Below are 25,692 nucleotides of genomic sequence, written 5' to 3'. Positions count from 1 at the left end.
ATATGTAACTGGAGCCATGGGCCTCTCAATGGTTGGTGTTATAGTCAATGGAAGCTGTGGAAGGTTTGGTTGGTCGACAATGTTGTTCTTCCCATGAGGCCACAACCCCATTTAGCTCCTTCACTCTCCCCCCTAACCACCCCAGCACCCTTACCAGGGTCCCAGTGCTCAGTCTGATGGTTAGCTGCAAGCCTGCTCAGCTGCATGACTCTGGCAGAACCCCTGAGGAGGCACCCCTATCTGGTTCCTGCCAGCAAGCACCTCCCAGCATCAGCAATAGTGTTTGGGTCCAGTGGCTGCACATGGGGTGGATTCCCAGGTGAGGCAGCCCCTGAAAGATCCCCTCTTCAATCCCAGCTCTTCCACTTGATCTGGTACCTCCTCCCGTGGGTGTTTTGTTCTCCCTTCTAAGAAGGACTTAGGCTTCAACATTTTGGCCTTCCTTCTTTTCAAGCTTCCTAAGGTCTGTAAATTGTTTCTTAGGTATTCAGACCTTTATGTGCCTAGTATCCAATTATCGGTGACTGCATACCACGTGTGTTCTTTTGTGACTGGGTTACCTTGCTCAGGAAGATAGTCTCTAGTTCCATCCATTTGCCTAGGAATTTTGTAAAGTCATTGTTTCTAATAGCTGAGTTGTACTCCATTGCATAAATGTACCACACTTTCTGTGTCCATTCCTCTGTTGAAGAACATCTGGGTTTTTTCCAGCTTCTGATTATTATAAAATAAGGCTGTTATAAACATGGTGGAGCATGTGTTCTTATTATATGTTGGAGCATCTTTGGAGTATATGCCCAGGGGTGGTATAGTTGGGTCTTCGGGTAGAACTATGTCCAAATTTCTGAAAAACTGCCAGACTGATTTCCAGAGTGGCTGTACCAGTTTACAACACCACCAGCAGTGGAGGAGTGTTCCTCTTTCTCCACATCCTCACCAGCATCTGCTGTCATCTGAGTTTTTGATCTTAGCTATTCAGACTGGTGTGAAGTAGAATCTCAGGGTTGTTTTGATTTGCATTTCCCTGATGACTAGGGATGTTGTACATTTCTTTAGGTGATTATCGGCCATTAGGTATTCATCAGTTGAGAATTCTTTGTTTAGCTCTGTACCCCATTTTTAAATAGGATTGTTTGATTCTCTGGAGTCTAATTTCTTGAGTTCTTTATATATATTGTATATTAGCCCTCTTTCAGCTGTGGGATTGGTAAAGATCCTTCCTTTCCCAATCTACTGGCTGCTGTTTTGTTTTCTTGACAGTGTCCTTAGCCTTACAGAAACTTTGCAATCTCAGGAGGTCCCATTTGTCAATTCTCGATCTTAGAGCATAGGCCGTTGGTGTTCTGTTTAGGAAAATTTCCCCTGTGCCTATGTGTTTCAAGTTCTTCCCAAATTTCTCTTCTAATAGTTTCAGTGTATCTGGTTTTATGTGGAGGCCTCTGATCTATTTGCACTTGAGCTTAGTACAAGGAGATAAGAAAGGGTCAATTTGCATTCTTCTGCATGCTGACTGCCAGTTGAACCAACACCATTTGTTGAAGAGGCTGTCCTTTTTCCATTGAATGTTTTCAGCTTCTTTGTCAAAGATCAAGTGACAGTAGGTGTGAGAGTTCATTTCTGGGTCTTTAGTTCTGTTCCATTGATCTACCTGCTCATCTCTGTACCAATGCCTTGTTTTTTTTTTTTTTTTTTTTAAATCATAATTGCTTTGTTATATAGCTTGAGGTCAGGATTCCTGCACATTTTTTTTTTTTTTTGAGAATAGATTTCGCTATCCTAGGTTTTTTGTTATTCCAGATGAATTTGAAAATTGCTTTTTCCAACTCTGTGAACAATTGTGTTAGAATTTTGATGGGGATTACATTGTATTGCTTTTGGTAAGATGGTCATTTTTACCATGTTAATCCTTCCAGTCAATGAGCATGGGAAATCTTTTCATTTTCTGAGATCTTCTTCAGTTTTCTTTTTCAGTGATTTGAAGTTCTTGTCATACAAGTCTTTCACTTGCTTAGTTAGGGTCACACCAAGGTATTTCATATTGTTTGTGACTATTGTGAAGGATATCTTTTCCCTAATTTTTTCTCAGCATGAGTATCCTTTGAGTATAGGAAGGCTATTGATTTGTTTGATTTAATTTTTTTTTTTTTTTTTTTTTTGCTGAAGTTGTTTTTCAGCTGTCAGAGTTCTCTGGTGGAATTTTTGGGGTCACTTAAGTATATATTATATCATCAGCAAATAGTGATATTTTGACTTCTTCCTTTTTGATTTTTTTTATCCCTTTGACTTCCTTTTGTTGTCTAATTTCTCTGGCCAGGACTTCCAGTACTTTATTGAATAGTTAGGGGGAGAGTGGGCAGCCTTGTCTAGTCCCTCATTTTAGTGAGATTGCTTCAAGTTTCTCACCATTTAGTTTAATGTTGGCTACTGGTTTGTTGTATATTGCTTTTACTATGTTCAGGTATAGGCCTTGGATTCCTGATCTTTCCAAGACTTTTATCATGAAGGGGTGTTGAATTTTGTCAAATGCTTTCTCAGCATCTACTGAGAGGATCATGTGTTTTTTTTTTTGAGTTTGTTTATATGGTGGATTACATTGATGGATTTCCGTATGTTGAACCATCCCTGCATCCCTGTGATAAAGCCCACTTGGTCATGATGAATGACTGCTTTGATGTGTTGTTGGATTCGGTTTGCAAGAATTTTATTGAGTATTTTTTTCATCGATGTTCATGAGAGAAATTGGTCTAAAGTTCTCTTTCTTTGTAGGGTCTTTGTGTGGTTTATGTATGAGCATAATTGTGGCTTTGAAGAACAAGTTGGGTAGTGTTCCTTCTGTTTTTATTTTGTGGAATAGTTTGGAGCGTATAGGTATTAGGTCTTCTATAAAAGTCTGATAAAATTCTCCACTAAACCTATGTGTTCCTGGGCTTTTTTTTTTTTTTTTTTTTTGGTTGGGAGGCTTTTGATGACTGCTTCTATTTTTTTAGGTGTTATAGGACTGTTTAGATGGTTTATCTGATCCTCATTTAACTTTGGTCTCTGGTATCTGTCTAGAAATTTATTCATTTCCTCCAGATTTTCCAGTTTTGTTGAGTATAGGCTTTTGTAGTAGGATCTGATGATTTCTTGAACTTCCTCAGTTTCTGTTGTTTTGTCTCCCTTTCATTTCTGATTTTGTTAATTTGGATTTTGTCTCTGTGCCCTCTAGTTAGTCTGACTAAGGGTTTATCGATCTTGTTGATTTTCTCAAAAAAAAAAAAAAAATCAGAAAAACAAACAAAAAAACAACCACTCCCCCAGTTCTTTGTTTTGTTGATTTACAAAGATGTATAGTTCTTTTTGTCTCTATTTGATTGATTTCTGTTCTGAGTTTATTTTTTTCCTGCCATTTACTCCTCTTGGATGTATCTGCTTCTTTTTGTTCTAGGGCTTTCAGCTGTGCTGTCAAGCTGCTAGTGTGTGCTCTCTCCAGTTTCTTTATGGAAGTGCTCAGAGCTATGAGTTTTCCTGCCAGTACTACTTTCATTGCATCCCATAAGTTTGGGTGTGTAGTCTTGTCATTTTTGTTAAATTCTAAAAAATCCTTGATTTCTTTATTTTTTCCTTGACCAAGTTATCATTGAGCAGAGCATTGTTCAGCTTTCATGTGAATGTGGGCTTTTTGTTGTTATTAAAGACAAGCCTTAGTTCATATTGATCTGATAAGATGCATGGGAGTATTCTGATGTTCTTGTATCTGTTGAGGCCTGTTTTGTGACCGACTATATGGTCAGTTTTGGAGAACGTATCATGAAGTGCTGAGAAGAAAGTATATTCTTTTGTTTTTGGATGAAATGTTCTGTAGATGTCTGTTAATTCCATTTGGTCCATAACCTTTGTTAGTTTTGCTGTGTCTCTGTTCAGTTTCTGTCTGCATGATCTGTCCATTGATGAGAGTGGGGTGTTGAAGTCTCCCACTATTATTGTGTGTGGTGTAATATATGCTTTGAACTTTAGTAGGATTTCTTTTATAAATGTGGGTGCCCTTGTATTTGGAGCATAGATGTTCAAGATTGAGAGTTCATCTTGATAGATTTTTCCTGTGATGAATATAAAGTATCCTTCCTTATCTTTTTTGATGACTTTTGGTTGAAAATCTATTTTATTTGATATTAGAATAGCTACTCCAGCTTGTTTCCTGGGCTTATTTGCTTGGAAGGTTTTTTTTTTTTTCTTTTTTTTTTTTTTTTTTCTTTTTCCCAGCCTTTTACTCTGAGGTAGTGTCTGTCTTTGTCTCTGAGATGAGTTTCCTGTATGCAGCAAAATGCTGGATCCTGGTTACGTATCCAGTCTGATAGTCTATGTGTCTTTATTGGGGAATTGAGTCCATTGGTGTTAAGAGAAATTATGGAATAGTGATTCTTGTTTCCTGTTATTTTTGTTGTTAGAGGTATACTTATGTTTGTGTGCTTTTCTTCTTTTGTTTTTTTTTCATGATTATTTTTTGCTTTTCCTTGGGTGTAGTTTCTTTCCTTGTGTTGGATTTTTCCATTGATCATCCTTTGTAGGACTGGATTTGTGGACAGATATTGTGTAAATTTGGTTTTGTCCTGGAATATCTTGGTTTTTCCATCTGAAGCAATTGCCAGGCTGTTCTGGAAGCTCAGCTGTCTGTGTCCTGAGTCCTCCTGGTGGTCACACAGCCCTCTCTCTCAGTGTTTAGTACTTTAATGTATGAATTTGGGGGATGGCACAATTTAGCCTATAACATCTAGGGAGTGGAATTTAGATGTAGCCCCCAGAATTTATTTCTGGATTAAGGCTTAGAGTCACCCTCTTGTGACAGGTGGCAGGGTGAGAAATTGAAAAGGTGTTCATGTTACATTCAGAAGGGTATGTACTGAGTTGCGAACCTCGGTTTCAACTACCCACAGTGCTGACATAGGAAAGAAGGACTGAATTCCAATTATAGTCTGTACTAAAGAAACCTATGAGACACATCCAAGTATTTTCTCCACGGGAGATAGAGTACTGTCTGGGATAGACCTATTTTAGGCTACACAATACATCTCACAAGATGTAACTTAAGAAGTCAGGGAGCACTGTAAGTGTCTCTCACATTAAAGTAAAACCTAGAAATCAGTTATTACAAAGCCTAGAAAAGACACACATTTGAAAACCAGTAACATGCTCTCATAACTAATAATGCAAGAAAAAAAGAAAAGGAATTAAAACATTCGAGAAAAGAATGGAAATACTGTATTTCAAAACATGCAGGATATGGCAAGAAGCAGTTCTAAGAGGGAAGTTTGTATTAATAAGTCTTTGAAAGATGAGAAACTCAATTCAACAGCACACTGAATACTTTTCAGCGTGATCAAGTGAGATTCATCTTAGTGATTTAAGGATTGTTTAGCATATGCACATGAGCATACGTGATATGTGGCATTAATAAAAAGATGGGCAAAATCCATAGTATTATTTCAGTAAACGGAGAGGAAACATTTAGTAAAAATGTACCCCTTCCATGACTATTGAAATGAAGTAGTCTGTTTCCCCACGTTGCTCAGATTCTCTGTATGAATGAAAAACCAAGCCAGCCCTTAGCATATCTTTTTGCTATTGAGAATGGTGCCATAGCCATCCTCCAGCAGGTGAGAAAAGTGAGTGACAAATGCACGTTTAGCAGCTGGTACTGAGGTGGGGACAATGCTAACTACCCTCCAGGGTGCTGTTCATTCCTCTGATGTAGCTGTTAACACTTTCTTCTCATGACTTGTTATTGATTGTAAGTGGCAGCACCCAGTGATATGTGAACCCGTCGATTTATAGAAGAAACTCATGCCTGAAGGGGCTCACACGATATTCCTAGTGTTCAGTTTCTCCTTCTCTTCTTTCCCTTTCTATGAACTGGATGAATTTGTACCTCCTCCAGGTGAGGTGCATTATCCTGCTCATGCTGAGAAGACTGTCACCTGTGGTTTCTCTAGCACCTTGAGAATAAGGGCTTACCTTGTATTTTACTGTTCCTGGGCATTGCTCCTCAATATTGGACTTAACCAGGTTCCACTCACTTGCTAGTATTACTGTGAATAACCAGATGGCTTCCATTGGTTTGGAGTCTTACGTACTTGGCCTTGTACAGGGATATTCAGAGAGTTGAAATAATTTTGAATAAAATTTTATGACCATGGGTGAGTAGTGAGGTGTCTTAATGTATTGATCTTGTTTATATTGTCATGATGGTTTAATGGTAACCCTTCACAGTTGGTATGGTACATTAGAGTTAAGATTGACTTTGAAGGTGCTCAAACCAAGTCACTCACCCAGTGTGTAGAATATATTTTCATGGGCAGTTTTCCAAAACTTCCTGCATTTTATTTCTCTTTGTATCTGCTTATGTCAAGGTTTAAACTCAAGGCCAACATGGCAAATGAAGAGAAATAAAATTGAGTTCCAACAAGGTGGGCTTTATTCTTTCATTTATTAATTTGTTACATATAATTAACCCCTTTTTCTTTTTCCTCTCTCTTCATTTAAATAGCATCGACCCCTGTATTTGACACTGAAGCTGTTGTCAGCCCAACCAGTGTGGTATTAACATGGAAACACAATGATTCAGCCATTTCAGAATATAGAGTAGAGAATAAGATGGAAAAGGGGCTGATGTTCATTGTTAAAAACGAGACATCGTACAACATCACAGACTTAAGCCCAGCTACTTCCTATACATTCTCGATCACACCGGGAACAGCCAATGAGACCCTGGGGATGCCCATGGACAAAAATATCACAACAGGTGAGGGACAAAGTAAACAGGGCTGGTGGCTACAGCAGCAGTGGCATGCGGAGGCGAGGAGGGACGTTTGGAGCCCACAGGGTGGGACTCTGGAAAAGATCCTATCAGACACTGTTTGAACATTTCTTGTACCCATAAAGCCTGATGGCTGAAGGCAAAAACTGGTGTGGGAAAGTTAAGTTTCTTCTGAGATCCAATAGTCCTGGACACCAAGTGACCGAAGTAGAACTTGGAGAGCCTGAGTTTAGCTGCTAGAGTACCATGATGTCCACACAGCCACCAGGATCCCTTAAATTGTGTAGTTTATTGGTGTTAAATTCTTTAGTAATAAAGACAAAGACAGTGGGGGGATATTAGTAATAAAGACAAAGCTCAGCGGTGTATTATTTGACTGTACTTCAACTCTCAGTGTCATCAGCAATACCACACACACACACACTTACAACCGTAGCTGGGGAGATGGCTTAGTATATAAAGTGTTTGCTGTGCAAGTGTGAGAACCACACTTTGGATGCTCAGCAACAACATAGTAAATACTAGGTGGGCATGGAGGGGCATGGAGGCCTCCCTGTAATCCCAGGTTAACTATAAAACTACCCAACCCTGATTTAGGAATCTATGTGAAATATCTGATGTGAGAAGTCTAGCTGGAGGCTGCCTTATAGTCATTTAACCAGCATCTTTGCAGCCAGCCCTCTGCAGGCCACAGGCAGGTGCTCTGTTTGCAGCACCACCTCCTGTGCCTTGATGTGCTTATCTGTATTCTGGTTTCCTCACTGCACACAGCAGCAGTTTATGTTCTGGAGCTTGTCATCCTGTCCCCCATGGTCTCCCTGTTCTTATAGCGCAAAGCAAAGGAGGGATGCTGGGTGCTGTGCACGTGTTTCTAATTCTTGTACTTAAGAAGCAGTGGTGGAAAGATTGTTGCAAGTCTGAGACCAGCCTGGGCTACATAGTGAAACTAACTAAACAAGCAATAAAAAAGCTGCAGAAACAGAAGGGAGTGTATGTCCTTTTAGCTGGAATGGTTTAAATTATGTTACAATCAGGCAAATAAGGTGATGGAAGGGCCTGGGCATGTCTTTTAGAAAATCTCCTTGGCATTGGAGTGCACAGATATCTCCTGGGTAAGAACGTCTAGGCATTATAAAATGATATTGTTTGTATTAGTTTGAACTGAGACTCCCAGATTTAGAAACAGTCATTTGTTTGATTCTTTATTTTCAGTGTCTAAGATAAATATAATTAAATGCCATCGTGTAGAAGGGTATTTTAAAGAACTTCAAGTTCCTATTGGGGTTAATCCTGAAAAATAATGCAGAGTATAATCAGTTTGGGTTTTGAGTTTTTTTCTTCTCGTGTTTTCAGATGGTGTTTGTCCCCTGCCTCTGTGATGTCATGGGATGTTTAGACTCTGATATGAAAGGCATTTATTCAGTGGGTCACTTAGGCAGTGAGTTAAGGCTACCCACTAACACCCACTGTGTGTTTTGAAACAGAGCCCTGGGCAGTGTCTGATCTCCGTGTTGCCTTCGTGAGTGTGACGCAGGCGCTTCTCACCTGGAGCAATGAAAATGGCACTGCTTCCTACCGGATAGTGATTGAAAACGTGACCACACTAGTCAATATTTCAGGTCTGAAGCCGGGGACCCGTAATACATTGCCTTTCCGAGCATCAAATGAGACCCAGAATGACTTCCTGGTTATGGAAGGTGTCTTGGGTGAGTTACAAAATTGTGTATCAGGATTTTATTTTTAGCATTTACTGGTTTTAAAAGTACTATGTATGTGTTTGTGTAGGGTTTTAGAACCCTGGAAGGATTCCCTGCACAGTGTTAATGAGAAGGAGGGCTCCTATTTTACAAGCAAACACAGGGCTCAGTGTGGTAGTTGGGCTTCAAACTTTTGGACTTGGAGTTGGGAAGGTAGATAGGCCTTTTCACTTTCACATCAGCTGAATGGCAACAGTTGTTAACTAATGGGTGGCCAACTCAGTCACCCCCATTGAGGAGAGGGATCCTCAGTAGGCAAACTCAGAAGCTGTCTTCTGTGCTTTCTTTAGAGGAGTCATTTGTATTCTTTGTAGCTTTTGTAGTGGATTCCTCTGGTAACTGAAATGAAGAAGAGGAGAGATAAATCCCCATTTTATACCAAGGAAACAAAGAGACAAATTGGGTATTAGAATCAGAAACCAGATGTTGAGTGCTAAGGCCGAAAGACAATTTATGGCCCGTGACAGGTAGTGAGGCCTTCAAGAGACAGAGCACTCTCAACTTTCTCCTGCTTTGGTCTGTGTGTCAGGCTGCTTCTCAGGAAGTGCTCCACACAGTTCAAGGAGAAACAGTCACGATCTCTTCCTATCTCTTCCTCTGCTCTTCCTGCTACTGTTGGGAGTGGCACTTGCGCTAGCACAGGTGGAGTTAAGGAGCAGTCTGAGCGAATGGCAGGAGGTAACTTCCCAAGGAAAAGAGAAGTATCAGAGTTCAAAGAAAACTACAAAGTATCTGTGGTGTTTATGGAGCAATAGCACCAAGCGAGGTATCTTTTCAGGGAGGCTGTAGAGAACAGATATTTATGGAGTACCAACTGTGGGCCCTGTTGGCTGTGTCATCCTATGGGATAGGGTGGTGAAAGGTGGGGGATGTGTTCTTATGGTTAATGTCTTTGCCTCCTGTGTTTGAAGCAGATGCCAATGGCACCAAGAGAAGACTCATGGCCAACTTATCCCAACTACACAAGAGTTCTCTTGCCTCTGCAGACCTACCCTTTACCCAGGACCCCCTCCTCACAGAGGTCTTGCTCACTATGCTGGAGCCTGATACTCAGTACAACGTCACCGTTTATTCTCAAGCAGCAGACGGCACAGAAGGACAGCCTGGGAACACAGTGTTTAAAACAAGTAGGTTGGGTTTTGTGAAATGGATTCAGCCTGAGTTTCATTAAGTTTTCTATTATTTCTTGCTTAGCAGCTAGTTCTGTTTTGAAAAGGATCTTCCTGAGAGAGATTTTGGGTCGAGCCGTTGCACTGGGTTTCTGTATACCTCTGTGGCCATAGTTCATCTTTTCTGAAGCTCTGTGAAACACTGAGCGAGGGTGTAGATGCTGGTGCCACATCACATCGGTCTTTGCTATTAGCCAGCGTGTTTCTGCTCTTGACCTGCTCTTGAGGTCCACACTGACCTTTCTGTCAAGACCCTTGCTGACATTCACATTGCTGTCATTAGCTGTGATTATGGGCACCCTCACTCTGTGAGTTCAGTATTTGGAAGCTGTTGTGATTGGTGCTGATGATGCAAGAAGGAGATGGATGGTTCCTGCTCTAGAATGGGGGATTGAGATACACATGTATAAAAACATCTGCACGTGGGCCCTTTGAACTCAGGTACGGTAGCTTCCTCAGTTCTCAGGGACTTGGTGTGCATTAGCTCAGTGTGTTTTAGCAGAAAATACTTTGAAGTACCATCCTAGGCCAGCGGACTTGAGGGAGTGAGGATCAAGGACAGAAAACAAGCTGGCATCCAGGAAGTGCTAAGCCAGCCTAGATCAATTAATGTCCTGGAAGACAAAGCCCTCAGGTAGATGCTGTGTATCTGCTTGATGAATGGCTGAGCTGGGTAAGGGAGCTGATGCCCCTTGGCTCTCATGTGATGACAACAGTTCCTACTGTCAAGAATGTTGGGTACTGTTAGGAAAGGGGGCGGGGCTGACGTGCGTGGTTACTGTCCATTCTGCCTGCTGTGGACATTGTAAGGGGAAGTGTGATTTCAACATTCAGTCCCAGGGGAGGCTCTAAAGTCACTCTGGAGGGTGATGTGTCTTGAATGAATGGAGACGGTACAGAAAGGGAGTCAGGGACGACACTTCAGTTGAGGAAATGTCCTGATTAGAAATACAGATGACAGACTTAGGGTGTGAAGACAGAAAGCAAGAGGACAATGGGAGAGGTTTGGACAGATCTATGACCCTATAACAAGCTCTTTTATCTAAATATTTATAAAAGATAGCAGAGGACCACAACCCCTATCCTGAGGGGTGACTGGGCAAGGATGTGTTCAGAAGAATGGTGTGAGCAGCAGCAGATGGCTTAGAGCAGCCAGGAGCCAGCCAGGAGCCAGCCAGGAGCCAGCCAGGAGCCAGCCAGGAGCCAGCCAGGAGGGCTGCATAAGCTCAGGTGTTGGAAAATGGGGAGCAGAGCCTCAGATGAGTGGATGCAGGGAAAGGAGGGGATTTAGGGAACAGCTCAGAGATCCTAGTAGTTCTGGAAGATTTAAAGTTACCTTTAGAGAGATACTACATGTATCTCTTGATAATTTTCTCTTTTAGCAATTGGGGATTGGGGGAAGAAGGGGCATGCTTTGGAATATTTGCCAGCAATGGCTAGTGAGGCTGTGTGATTTGTACAGGGTTAGGAAAAAAATGTGAAAAAGCCATTGGTTATAAGCTGTGCCTGTAAGGAATGAATAAATGTGGGAAAGCCATTGGTTACAAGCCATGCCTGTAAGGAATGAATGGCAGCTCCTCCAAATTCATACTGAAGGAGGAGTGACTTGTGTCTCTCTTCTTTCTCTTCTAGAAATGGTAACAAGTCGATGGGAAGGAGAGAGGTTGCCCTGGAGCAGCTGCTGGACCTCAGAGTCCTCAGTGATCTAGTGGCAATGGCTAGGACTCAGGGATAGGAAGGCTGGCTGGAAAGACTGGGTTGCTGTGGGTGCTGTAATTAGTGGTAGGTTGTTCTACACACATGAAGCTTGCATAAGAAGGTAGGTGGGGCCCGTATCTAGTCCTTGTGTCCCTTGACACATCTTCAGAGCTGTATCCACCCAGAAGAGGGGACATTTGCCTGATTTGCTAAGAGGATTCATGTGGTTGGGTTCTAGACACCTGCTTTTAAACGTTCTTTAAACTAAAGTTATTGTGGTTGTATTTTAGACTCCCAGTGTAGACTCCCAGGATTTGGTAAATGTAGAAGCTGTGTGCTCGTTATATGGTGTTTGGGTTTTGTACCCATGTGTTAGTTAGTTTTGGCTGATGTGACAAATTACCTGTCTGTCTATCTATTTATCTATCTAATATTCCACCCCCACATACATTCAAATATATATATTTAAAATACACAGACACAGAGACACACACACACAGACACACAGACACACAGACACACACACACACACACACACTCACTCACTCACACATACACAACACTCCATCTGATATTTTTTAAGTGACTGATTAGGTGAGCCAGGGTTGAGTTCCTATCAGAGTATATTTCAAACCCAAATAAATGGCTGGTGGAAAGCCATCTCCAGAACTGGAGTAAGGGAGGAGATAGTTTTTCTGGAGCCTAGTCAAAGCAGAAGATGTGAGATGTAAGACTGATTATTCCCATTAGGCAGCCCTCAGCCTCCTCCCCTTGCCACTCCTTAGTGCAGAGTGCTCACAGGCATGTGAAAGGTCCCCAGTGATATCACATGCAGAGCGCAAACTCCTGGGACACAGGGCAAGCAGAAGAAAGACAGGACGGGCTGGTAGAGTAGATAACTGAAGGACCTCTAGTGTTTTCACATGTTTTTCTGTAAGGTTAGGGTGGATATCCCTGTGTAGTAAGGAAGTATCTTAGTGGCTTTCCTAAGGTCTTCCTGGCTGGTAAAGTCCAGCTTAGAATCTAGTGTGCTGTCTGTTCAGGTGTGAGACCTTTTCATGATGCATGTGTCTGTTCTTGGGGAGCTCTGTACTGGAGGCTTTTCTGGCTTACCTCCAAGCTACCAGGGCAGCACAGGTGAACGGCCATGCTATTGTCTGCCCTGAATCCAAGGTTTGCTCACACACTGAACACAGAGCATCTGTGAGGTGCAGTGGCCAGGCTGATGTCTGACTTAGGTGAGACTCAACATTTCTGGTCATGTGAGCTGATGGCGAGGGTGACCAGCTGGTGACATTCTCCACTATTCTCACTCTGGTCAGACTTGACCACTGATTATTTTTCACTCCTCTTGTGTCTTCAAAGATTCCATCCAGGTTTCTGACATTAGAGCTATAAACATCAGCGCCTCGAGTATGACCCTGACGTGGAAAAGCAACTCTAATGAGTCCCATACTTCTTATATCTACAAAATACATGTGGCTGGGGGTACTGACTCCATCAACCAAACTGTTGGTCAGACTGAGGCCATCATCCTTGGACTCAGCTCGAGAACCTTGTACAACATCACAGTTCACCCTTTCCTGGATCAGACGGAGGGCACGCCAGGCTTCCTCCAAGTATACACAAGTAAGTTCTCTCCTTACTGTGTGGTCTGCTTTGCTTTTCTGCTGTTGTGGTAAACTCTGTGACCAAAGAAAATTGGTGGATGAAACAGTTTATGTCAGCTTATACTTCCAGGTGGCAAGCAGTCTGAACACTTAGGGCAGTCAGGGTAGGAGCTGGAGCAGAAGCAGGGGAGGAACAGAGCTTATTGGCTAGCTCTCTGGCTCCTGCTCAGCTAGTCTTCTTAAATAGCCTAGGCCCACTTGTTTACAGTGGTCTGGGCATGCCCATTTCAATCATCATTCCAGACCTTTTCTCACAGATATGACCGTAGGCCAGCCCAATCTAGCAGTCACAGAGCTGAGGTTTTCTTTCCCCAGGTGACTTTAGGTTGTTATCAAGGCAATCATGAAAGCTAACCAGTATACCGTGGCTCATCTTTCTGTGGTCTGCTCTATGCCAGGAGCCCTGTTCTGTCCTGAAGGAGTGCCTAGCACTGCACATGGTTCCACAGGGTTCCATTTGACCCTCAGGGTGTGAGATGTAACGAGAGCCATGCTCAGTGGCTTGAGATGTGCCCTTTGGCACCGTGTCATTGAGTACTAGGATATCCTTGTGATATGGTTAGTGTTAGCCTGACGTGGACATGGAGACCATGTGTGAGACCATATGGGCAGGCTTCTCAGCAGGCAAATGACAGGGATGAGATTAAACCTTTGGAAGGCTGAGTAATATGTTCAAGATAGAGCAGCCGCCGTGGCCAGCACTCTATCCCAGAGCCCAGGAATCCCTACCTATCACTGCCTGTGCATAACTTGCATGGTGTCTGCACTTCTGTGGCCAAGTGATCTTTCTTAGCCAGAAGCACCAGCTTTTGAAGGGGCGCATACTGCAGTTGATGCTCTGGAGAATGCTGGTCAGTATTTATGAGGTTGGCCATCCTGTCCTCTAGAGACACACTTTACATGCTTTTGTTTTTGAGCTTCCACTGTGAGTCTCAGGCTGGTCTCAAACTCAAGATGCCCCTGTTTGAGCTGCTCAGGTACTCGTGTTGTGGACAGTGCCGCTGCTGCATCCTGCCTGGGGAGGGCAATTCTCCCCTAACCTTACTGTCTTCCACAGCCCCTGGTCCTGTTTCTGACTTCCGAGTGACAAACGTCAGCACAAGGGAAATTGGTTTGGCTTGGAGAAGCAATGACTCAGAGTCATTTGAGATTTTCATCATGCCGAATGGAGGTGAGGAACGTCGAAATGCTTCGACAGGAAACCAGAGCTATGTCATCGAAGACTTAAAGCCCGGGACCACTTACCGTTTTGAAATATTTCCACGAGGACTGGATGGGGCTTCAGGGCCACCCAGGACAATTGAGGGCCGAACTGGTAAGCATCCGGGCACTGCAGTTTCTCCCAGGAAGCCAGTGTATGCTATACATACCCTGTTTTACAAATACTATTTTTCTTTTCATGAAACAAATCTTAAAAATATTTCATGCCTGTGGTGCATATCAACAATACAAAAAGTCAAACAAACAAACAAACAAAAACAAACCACATGTAAAGTCATTAATTAGTGCAGCACTGTGTATGGAGCTCAGAGGATAACTTTAGGAATTGGTTCTTTCCTTCATCCTGGGCTCGGGCTCTGGGAATTGAACTTAGGTCCTCAGGCTTGTGTGGCAAGTGCTTTCACTCACTGAGCCACCTTGACAGATCCCCACCTCTTTTTGAGATAGGGTTACATGTCACTCTCTAACTTACTATGTGACTGAGGTCACAGATGCTGAGATTAGAGTCACATGTTACCATAGGCAGCTTCCTGATACTGTTTTAAGATGTATATAAACATATATGTTTACCCTTTACAAACCTTGCTGGTTTTGTTCATGTGTGGTTTTATAATATGCTCTCTCCTTAACTGTTTATTATGGATATTTTACTCTGTTAGCATGAATACTTTTGTTTCTATCTATTTATTTTCTTATGTGCTTTTGAAACAAGGCTTCACTGTATAGCCCTGGCTGGCCTTTGTAGAACTGGTTGGCTTTTCACAGAAGTTAGCCTGCTTTTGCTTCTCAAAGTGTTAGATTAAAGGTGTGTACTCACATGTCTGGCAATGTTTATCTTATGGGATAATTTAAAATCAGCCTTGTATTTGTGTGTATTTTCCTATGAGTAGTTTCCTTGTCATGGGTGGCAAGGGTTGGAATAAGGCCCTAGATAGTTATAGTTACTGTCCATTAACAAAGAACTGCCATACTGGTTGGGACGCAGTCTTAATAAAGGGAAACAAATACCTTCTGATCTAGTTTCCACTTTGTTATCTGTCAGAGAGAATTGAAAGCAGGGTCTCAAACAGCTGTCTGTACACCAGTGTTTATTCACAGCAGCCCGAAGGTAGAACCATCCAGTACCCATGCCACACACAGACAGAATATGGCCTTATTTATCTATAGTCTACCCAACAGAGTATTATTCTGCCATATGGAGTGAAATCTTTATGTATGTTATAACACGAATGTATCTTATAAATATACAAAGTGGAATAAGTCACTCATACAGAAAGAACATTTAATTTATTCTATTATTATTTTTAACAACTAGGTCTCACTATGTAACCCTAGCTGGCCTGGAAGGCATTATATGAACATCTTGTCTCAGATTTACAGTGATCCTTCTGCCTCTGCCTCCCACATGCTGGAGTTGAAGGTGTGTGTTACCACACCCCCAAAGACAAGTACTTATGCGTCGCGTCCATTTATACAAAGTGCCTGGAATGGGCAACTTCACAGAGACAGAGAGGACCTTGGGGCTGGGGTGGGGATGGGAAGATAGTGTTAAATAGGTATAGATTTTATGTTGAAAAATGAGAACATTTTGAATGTGATAATGGTAATGTTTATACAATACTATGGATATATTTAATTGGCAAAATGAACATTGACAGATAGTTAATGATAAATAGTATGTTGTATGTATTTACCACGCTAAAGGGGAAGGGAACATATTTACTTCTTAGCTGTCCTCTCCTGATTGAATTCCTTTCCTGTCTGTGTCCACAGCTACACCTTTTCTTCACACCATTGTCACAACTACACAACTCATTCTATTTTATATTTGCTCTGCGTAAGTAATGACCTTCCCCACAGTAGCATGACTTTTTTGCTGTTAGAGAAAGGCATCATGTAACTATCACGTATATAAAATACAGTTCTCCCTTCATCTTCTTTCTTATTTCTCTCTTCCGTGTGTCAGGTGGTCCACATGGAACTCATGCTCTTTAGACCGAATGATGAAAAACAAACCAGTATTTATTTAGACAGGGTCATGCTGAGGAGCTCAAGGTGGCCTTGAACTTGAAATCCTCCTGCCTCAGCTTCATAAATTGGAATGATAGGTGTGCATCAAACTCAACTTCAAACATACTATTTATTGAGATAGAATATATGTGCCCTTTCTCCATACAAAGCTTCATGAATTGCCACTGAACGCATCAGAACCCCAGGTGTAAGAAATGGAGTGAGTGTAGGGCTGGCAAAGAGCCAGCTTTTAAGAGTTAAGAGCAGTTAAGAGCATTGAATGACCTCACAGAAGACCTGGATTTGATTTTCTCTGTCTTGCATGTTCACAATCATCTGTGTCTTCATTTCAGGGGTTTCGTCTCATCTTCATAGGCACCAGGACACTGTTTGGCCTTTGTGAACTCACTGCAGAGCTTTTCTTTCCCTTTTTCTTTTCCCTCTCCTCTCCTCTCTTCTCTTCTCTTCTCCTCTCTTCTCTCTTCTTTCCTCTCTTCTCTCCTTTCCCCTCCCCTCCCCTCTCCTCCCCTCCCCTCCCCTCCCCTCCCCTTTCCTCTCCTCTCCTCTCTCTCTTTTTCATCTGTAGCCCAGGCTGGCCTTGACCTCTAGTGCTTGATGATGTCTGGCCTCATTGGAAAGTTGGATAACAAAGAGTTGGTTCCTTTGACAAACACTTTTAAGTAGAGCTGGAATTGTGACTATATTCTTTTCTTTCTTCTCTCTGACTAGACCCCAGTGCTGTGACTGACCTCCACGTGGTCAATGTCAGCACCACTGAGATGCAGCTGGAGTGGCAGAACACAGACAGTGCTCCTGGATACACTTACTATTTAGTTCTAGAGTCTAAAAATGGTTCCATCAGGACCAACAGTTCTCAGAAATGGATCACAGTAGAGAACCTTACCCCAGGCACCTTATATAATGTCACCATCTTTCCCGAAGTGGACCAGATCCAGGGCAGCTCCAGCTCCATTACCCAGTACACACGTGAGTCTTGTGGGGACGAGGCAGGCAGAGGGGTGCTTCCTATTTCTTCTGTGGAGGAAATACAGTAGCTGATGGGGAGAGGGTGGATTATGCCTCTGGGTTTCAGGTTGATGTGGGAGCTGCTTAACTAGAAAACAGCCTCAGCAAAGGTTCTTCTGTACGTGTAGACACCATTGCTGTAGCTATGTGAACACAGGTATTCTGTGTAAGCAGAACGTAACTGCGTGAGGATGGAGGGTGGAATCTGATGTTCACTCTCAGAAACATAAACTAGAGAGCTGCTGTCACTATAATGAGATAATATATTGGCATATAGATGATAAAATATAAAAAGCTCTCTCACTGTATGAGATGATATATTAGAATATATATGATAAATTTAAATGTTAAAAGAAGTCTGGGCGTTTTAAATTCTTTTCAGACTTAATTTTCTGAAAGTCTTTTCAGGAAACCATCTTTTGAAATGGTGCATATTAATTGTATTAATTCTTTCTTGAAAAAACATTAGTCAGCTTTTGGACGTAGAAATAAAATAGGCCTGTAATTCAAAGTGGTTCATTTTTGTTCGTTTGCTTAATTCTAAACCAAGGGCCCAGCAGTGTGTCCCACATTGAAGTAAACACCACCACCACCGTGGCAGCCATCTGGTGGAAGAATGCAGACTCAGCCTCCGCCTCCTATGCCTACTCCGTTCTTATCCTGCGGGCTGGAGATGGCAGCAGTGTAACCAGCATGATCACAGGCATCCCTTCTGTGACGGTCCCTATGTTGGTCCCCGGCGTCTCTTATATAGTGAAGATCTTTACACAAGTTGGAGATGATACACTATCACTGGTACCTGGTTGGAAGCTGTTCTGTATGGGTGAGTAGTCCTGTGTTCTTCCTTTCATAGCACATGCGGGAAACTTCCCCAGCCTGCAGGTTCTTGTACCTGCAGTGGGTAACTGTGGACATGGAGAACTCCAACACAGCCTGGCAGATCATTAAGGATTTGTTGATACCATTACCCTGGCTTCACAGGACATGTGTTTATTGAGCACATGCTCTGGTAGAGAGGCCCCTGCATTTCTGGGGCTATTAGCCTGCTGAACAATACAGATAAGAAATACAAACAAGCAAGTAGATAGGTGGTGATTATGGCTAAGGGATGGAAAAGAAAACAGAACCAGGAAAGGGGGGATGGTCCATGGAAAGCATAAATGCCAAGGATCTGAGCATAGATCTGAGGGCGTGAAGGAGCAACACAGGGTTTGACCCTGCATTATGGGCAGAGGCCCTGAGGCTGGAGATAACACTGCATTGGAGAATTTATAGGAGGCCAGGATGATGGGAGTGGATCTGCAGGAACTTGACAGTGAGAGGCAGGAGGCATCAGAGCTCATGTGGTTAACCGTCTGTGGCTTTTTTTGCACAGTTAGACTGCATCCTGCTGGTTTATTCACTTACTCTGCTGTTTCAGTGGTGTTGCTGGGACCTCTGTTGTCATTGCAACCTTAAACAAGAGAAAAACCTACATGTATGGCTGGCTGGCTAGCTGGGGCAGGAGTGGGGACCTGAACTTGAATTCTCTAGAAGAGCAAGTGCTCTAACTGCTAAGTCTCTAACTCCTCTTCCCAGAATCTTGCTTGGTGACTGCCACCCATGTTTCATTTAATCCTCAGACAATCCTGCACTGAGCCCTAGGGCAATAATGTGACTGACCCAAGGTCATGTGGTCTGATATCGCTTACTTCAGAGAAGCTGAGCATCTTCCTCCAAATCTGTACTGTCTCCTCATGTGCTGGGCTGGGTCCTCTGTTTCCCATGAGCCTCACCTTGTCCTGTTCTTTGCTTTTTAGAGCCTGCACCAGTGGCCTTCTTCCACTGTGAAGTGGTCCCTAAGGAGCCAGCACTGGTTCTGAAGTGGGCCTGCCCCCCTGGCATGAACACAGGCTTTGATCTGGGGGTCAGGAGTGATGCTTGGGACAATATGACTCACCTGGAGAACTGCACTTTGGATGATGTCACAGAGTGCAGCACAGAAGTCACCTATTTGAACTTTTCTACCTCGTACAATATCAGCATTGCCACCTTGTCATGTGGAAAGATGGCACTGCCCACCCAGAGCACCTGCACCACTGGCATCACAGGTGGGCATCACATGGCAGGGAGCTGGCTACCCCTGGAGTAGCTGGCCCAGAAGCTTGCAAGTGCAGTCCAAGAGTCAGTTCAGGGTGTTTACTTTCCCTTAAAGTATTTTTATCAGCCGACTGCTTACTTTATTCTTCAGCAACCCAGCTTAAAGAGCAGAGTAAGAGAGATTCAGTTCCTGAGCAGTTCTGAGAGAATAATTTGCTTTCTTCTTTTTATCCCCTCCCCTCCCCTCCCCTCCCCTCCCCTCCCCTCCCCTCCCCTCCCCTCCCCTCCCCTCCCCTCCCCTCCCCTCCCCTTCCTTCCCCTCCCCTTCCCTTTCCTCCCCTCCCCTCCCCTCTCCTCCCCTCCCCCTCTTTTTCTCTCCTTTCTTTCCCTATTCTCTTCATTGTTGCATCTAGAAAGGCGTTTTGTAGAAATGGTCAGATGTATCGGAAGTCTGGACAGTAGATTGAGCTCATGTCCTCTTGGACATTTATCAGCACTCAGTCAGTCCACTCTCAGCACATTCATGCCCTCTCCGTTCTTCCCGTTACCGGAAGGAAGACTCTGGAACATGATCTAACTATTTGTATTTGTCAGTATTCCATATAAATTACTTCAAGATAAGGACTCTCTTTTCTCTTTCAAATATAGCTGTATCAATATGACCACCATACTTATGGAAGAAGACTTCAAAGCAACATTACTGTGTATTTAGTCAGGACTCACCTCCCTGGAATCTATTGACAAGAGCCCGAGTTGCTTTAGTAGAAGAAAAGATTACCACCCTGCAGAGACCTCTTCGATTTCCTGTCAACCCTTCATATTTGTTCATTTTCTCTCCCCTTCTCCCCCTCTCCTCCTCTTCCCCTCTTCCCATCTCCTTATCTCCCCCCTCCCCCTCTCCCTCTCTCCCTTCTCCCCCTCTCCCCCTCTTCCCCTCTTCCCCTCTCCCCCTCTCCCCTTCCCTCTTTCCCTCTTCCCCTCTCCCCTTCTCCCTCTCTCCCCCTCTCCCCCCTCCCTCTTTCCCTCTCCCCCCTTTTCTCTCTCCCCCTCTCCCCCTCTCCCCCCTCCCTCTTTTCCTCTCCCCCCTTTTCTCTCTCCCCCTCTCCCCTTCTTCCCCCTCCCTCTTTCCCTCTCCCCCCTTTCCTCTCTCCCCTTCTCCCCCTCTCTCCCTCTCTCCCTCTCTCCCTCTCTCCCTCTCCCCCTCTCCCCTTCTCTCCCTCTCCCCCTCTCTCCCTCTCCCTCTCTTCTCTGCTTGGGAAGAGTTGGCTTCCCTGTCTTTGCTAATTTGTGTTCTAGATCAGCTAGTGGGGTGGTGGTGTTATTTTGAGTTTGTGATTTTTGACTTTTAGATATTCTTCAGAGCATAAGAATGTTGCTGACAATCTTTAAAGCATCAGTGATTATCCTAAGACCGTTTCTTAATGCAAGGACTTGGCTTGGAAAGTGGCTGAGCTATCTTATAGACAGACAGATGCTCACAGTGAGTTCAGTTTCTCCCGTTTCCCAGTCATGTGGTCTTAGACAAGCCTTGACTGTGAAAAGGAGGATCATTGCTTCCAGGACTGTTGTGCTGCATATTCTGATTGAAGACCACAGGTATGGCTGCCTAGGCCATGCACTATAAAATCTTAGGTAAGGCATGTATAGGCTCTTTAAATTGTATAGTGTGCAATGGTACCCTGCTCTGTGGCATGCCACTTTGGTTTTGTAGAACATAATGGGAACAGTGAAGATTTCCTTTGCTCCTTTGTAGCTCCTGTTTCTATGGTAGCATCTCTGTGTATACTGCTACAGGGCAGACCCTGTGGTTGCGCCTGTGCTTCCTGGCCTGAGCATGGCACTTGGCGTAGAGCCCATCAGAACTAGGTGTGTCTGGGTTGGGGCTGTAACTCAGTTGGTTAGCACTTGCTGCCCAGCATGCATGAAAGTTTGAGTTCATTCTCCAGCATTATATAAACTACATGTGGTAGCACATACCTGTCATTGCAGCATGGAAGGTAGAGGTAGGAAGATCAAAAGTTCAAGGTCACCTTGGCTATGATATGGTGTTAAAGGTAGCCAGGGCTATCTGGTGGTGGTGTCAGGGGTTAAGCTGAACAATTGTGATCGTGCACAAATATTTCACTCAGCAATTCTCACTTTTTAATCAGGAGCTTCCTTTTGAGGAGGATGTTTATAAGTTTAACACACGTTAAATTCAAAGTTGCATTTTCTCTGGGTTGGGAAATATTGGAGGAAAGGAAAGCTGGGGTGAAAATCTTTGCCAGCGTTTATTGCTTCTTTCATATGTGCTGAAGGTAATGGATGTGAAGGGGCCAAGTTTGGCATTCAAGAGGAGGAATGGGAAGGGCTGGGTTTCAGGGATTCCAGTGTGTAAACTCCCATAGTTTGCAGCTGCCAGTCTCAGAGTGGGAAGTGTGAGATCCTTTCCGAATAGCTAAAATTGGAGAGCTGATGGTAATGTGGGGTATCAGGGTCCAGGTCAGCATAGTACTCATTCCCTTCCTGCCCCTTACTTTGGGATATGTTTTGGATGAGCTCTGCGTACAGCTTCCTGTACAGGGGCAGGTCTTCCTGGGCATGGGTAGATCTTCTCAGGCAGGCGCACATCCTGTACACTGGAGCACATTCTTTGCCTGGTAGTTTTTCTTCATCTTTGGTTTTAAATGTTGGGTGATTGTTTTGTTTTATATTGTTTCAGACCCACCTCCTCCAGATGGATCCCCTAATATTACACCGGTCAGTCACAATTCAGTAAAGGTTAGGTTCAGCGGGTTTGAAGCCAGCCACGGACCTATCAAAGCCTATGCTGTCATTCTCACCACGGGGGAAGGTAAGAAGGGTCCAGCATGGGCTAACCTGTGTGATGTAACCATCTGTCTTACTGCTGTGATAAAGCATCATGACCAAAGCAACTCATAAAAGAAAATGTTTAACAGGTTTATAGTTTCAAAGGGTTCGCATCCATGGTGGTGGAACAAAGGCTCAGAGACAGGAACATTTGAGAGCTCACATCTTGGTCCACAACCAGGAATCAGAAGGGTTGAGGCACACACTGGCACTCACACTTGAAACATCAAAGCCCACCCCTTAGTGACGCACCTCATCCAACAAAGCCACATCTAGTCATTCCTGAGCAGCTCTACCAACTGGGGACCAAGTATTCAAACACAAGACCCTGTGGGGCCATTCCCATTCAAGCCACCACTGTGTATGAGGCATGTCAGTGACAGAGGTACATGCCTCTCTCCAGTGCAGCCTCTGCTGTGGAACCACCAGGGAGGGCAGCTGTTTGTCTGATGCTCTCAAGTATCAGAAAAGCAAATATTGTAAGTTTGCCTGTCTGTCCAGACTATTCAGCAGTAGCTAGTCACAAGAAAGACACAGGTCTTGGGCCAGAGGGTCAGGGACTCCAGCCTCACAGTGTGAGCATTGGCTTTGGGCAGGTTTCTGCTAGCTTTCTGCACCATTTTTTTTCTTGCTTGAGAATAGGGGCCATAAGCTTTTGTGAGTGACTCCCGATGGAGCCGTGAGGTAGCACAAGCCAAGTACTAAGGACTCATCTGCTCCCAGAGCATCACTCAGCACCGGTGTCGTTACGGAGCTATTTTATGACACATCTTCCAGCTGTCACTCATTTGCCTTCTGTGTTTCTTTCTTAGCTGGCCATCCTTCCCCAGATGTTTTGAAGTACACATATGAAGATTTCAAAAAGGGAACCTCGGATACTTATGTGACATACCTCATAAGAATAGAAGAGAAGGGGCAGTCTCAGGGCTTGTCTGAAGTCTTGAACTATGAAATTGATGTGGGGAATCAATCCACTACCCTCGGCTACTACAATGGGAGGCTAGAGCCTCTGGGCTCCTACCGGTAATATCTGGGTCCTTGCAGATGGTTGCTGAGCCTCGTGAATTTAAGGTTTTGTACTATCATGGTAGACACACCCCAGTCACCTTATTTTCTCCTTTGTCTCCACACAGGGCTTGTGTTGCTGGCTTTACCAATATTACCTACAACCTTCAAAATGATGGCCTTATTAATGGGGATGAGAGCTATGTATCTTTCAGTCGGTATTCAGAGGCTGTGTTCTTGCCTCAAGATCCAGGTAGAGAGAAACAAAAGCCGTGATGTGGGTTTTGTGCTTTGTGTCTGTAGAAGCCTGATAGCTATGCCCTTCTCTCAGGTGGCTAGGAGGGTGGATGCTTTTGACTCTGTGAAATTGGCATGTCTTTTGGTCTTTGGGGTCAGCCTAGCTCCCCACTCTGGGGTGCTTGAAGGGACAGTTCCCCACTTCTCTAAAACCTGATCATACTTCTACAGATTACTTAATCCTTTGGAGTCATTTGTAGGCTTGAGTAACTTAGTTAAGAGTCCTCGAATGTTTACATTAGAAGGAGCCACAGAAATTGTCTTGTCCAAGCTCTGCTTAGATATAAGGCTTCTAAGGCCTAGAGATGGGGTGTATCCAGTGTTATAGTGGCCTAAATGCAGACCTGAAATTCTAGTCATAGACTCCTTGTGAAGTATTCCTTCTACCCATTATCACAGAGCTAGATATATGAGCATCTCAGCCATCCAAGGTAAGGATTCCCCTCCTCCTTCAGGACAGAAACAGGTAGCTTGACTAGTTACCTGAACACGAAATTTGGGGGCATTCGAGCTCTTACCTTAAATAGCCCATAAAAGGGGGGTTCCATGCTGTGTGGATGTGGTGTTGTTGGTACTTCTGCTCATAGGTGACAGGAAACACCACTAATGTAGCTGGCTCAGTTTCCCCAATTTGCAGTTGGACAGAGACCTAGAACAGGGCTATGCTAGTCTCAGGACCATTCCGCTAATGGTAGGCTAAGGGAGAAGAAACCAGCCTCTGAAAGCTGTTCTAAAGTTACATCCACAGATACTCATTTTCCCCTGTGCGTACCACTCTTCCTCTCTCCCAGAATCCTGCATGGGCAGGCTGACTGTGGGTGTAGCACACGGCCCTTCTTGAACACCCTTTGAAATGCTTCTGTTCGAATATTCCCCAGGTGTTATCTGCGGAGCAGTGTTTGGATGTATCTTTGGTGCCCTGGCTATAGTGGCTGTGGGAGGCTTCATCTTTTGGAGAAAGAAAAGGTGATGTTGCTTATTAATCATCGGGTGCTATTGTGTAAGGGAACTTTTTATTATAAGGCATAACCATTTGTAAAATCAGAGGGAATATGTGAAAGATCTCCTGTGTTCTTTACCTGGCAATCTTATTTACTCTCTGACGCCAGTTGGATGATTTGATTGTAAACCTTCTCCCAACTGCATCAGATTTGTAGTGATATGCAGGGCACTACTTTCAAGCCAGCGTTCTATGAATGTGTTAAGAGTTTCATATGATTTTAGACTTGGGCAGTTGGAACTCAGGTTCCATTCTTGCTAGCAGTTGGAAGCCCTAAGACTCTTTTCTGTGGTTTGGGAATGTATACCTGACTCATGGAGCTGAGGACACTGGCAACTGTCTCACTCTAAGTTATTACTCATTGTTCTCTTTGGATAACCACCCTGGGGTGTAGTTAGCTAGTGAGAAAAGTGTTCTATGTCCTGGGTTCCTCATCTCCAGGAGGTTCTAACAGGTAGGTCCTAAAAGTTCTTTTAGGGATGCAGAAACCAAAAGAGGATCTTGAACTTGGTCTTTGCACTTACTACATTTCTCTTGCCCAACTCTGGGAAGCCATGTGTCAGTTGGAATTCACCTACTGACAGGTGCTCCTGGCTGGAAGTTTATACCCAGGATTGAGCTTTCCTGACATCCTCCTCCTATTTTATTTTGCTTTTGGTTTTTTGTCTTGAAAACAAAGTCTTGTGTATTCCAGGCTGTCTCAAATGTAGCTGAGTATGCCCCTGAATTCCTGATTCATCTGCCTTTATCTACCAAGTGCTGGAATTGTAGGCATGTGCTACATAAAAGCTGTTTTAACAAGAAAACAGTAATTGTTTTACCTTTTCCCCAAGTTAATCTGATACTTTTTCTTCATATCAATTAAATCTTTTATACTTTGCTAGAAAATGATTCAGAACCTAGAGCAAAAAGCTGGAATGTGAGCGGTCAAGTCCATATGTCAGGACAGCAGCACAGGGAGCCAGGCCCTGGCAAGAAGCAGAGTTGGTCAGAGCTACATAGCTGCACCTGTCTCACACCAACAACAAACAAAGCACCAATACCCAAACTCAAACCCATGGTGGAATAAAAATCATACCCACAAGAAGAGCAAAAAGATAGGGAGCCCATAACTATG

At 43.7% G+C, this 25,692-nt stretch overlaps 1 protein-coding gene across 1 annotated transcript in view; it reads left to right on the top strand.

Annotated features, from left to right (window-relative positions):
- Positions 1-25,692, top strand: part of PTPRJ (protein tyrosine phosphatase receptor type J) — a gene marked incomplete at its 5' end in the record, with an annotated part of 146,073 nt that overhangs the window by 105,421 nt on the left and 14,960 nt on the right. The window contains 12 exons of the mRNA XM_080931497.1: positions 6,524-6,778; positions 8,278-8,499; positions 9,465-9,677; positions 12,783-13,046; positions 14,145-14,402; positions 17,048-17,305; positions 17,895-18,167; positions 19,144-19,434; positions 22,125-22,256; positions 23,086-23,296; positions 23,407-23,531; positions 24,454-24,541. Of these exons, the coding sequence (XP_080787623.1) occupies positions 6,524-6,778; positions 8,278-8,499; positions 9,465-9,677; positions 12,783-13,046; positions 14,145-14,402; positions 17,048-17,305; positions 17,895-18,167; positions 19,144-19,434; positions 22,125-22,256; positions 23,086-23,296; positions 23,407-23,531; positions 24,454-24,541 (2,590 nt within the window). The remainder of the gene's footprint in view (positions 1-6,523; positions 6,779-8,277; positions 8,500-9,464; positions 9,678-12,782; positions 13,047-14,144; positions 14,403-17,047; positions 17,306-17,894; positions 18,168-19,143; positions 19,435-22,124; positions 22,257-23,085; positions 23,297-23,406; positions 23,532-24,453; positions 24,542-25,692) is intronic.

Source organism: Micromys minutus, assembly GCF_963924665.1.
Source record: "Micromys minutus genome assembly, chromosome: 17".
In the NCBI taxonomy this organism is placed as follows: domain Eukaryota; kingdom Metazoa; phylum Chordata; class Mammalia; order Rodentia; family Muridae; genus Micromys; species Micromys minutus.
The sequence above is the reverse complement of the archived record's forward strand: the minus strand, read 5'-3'. Positions and strand labels throughout refer to the sequence as shown.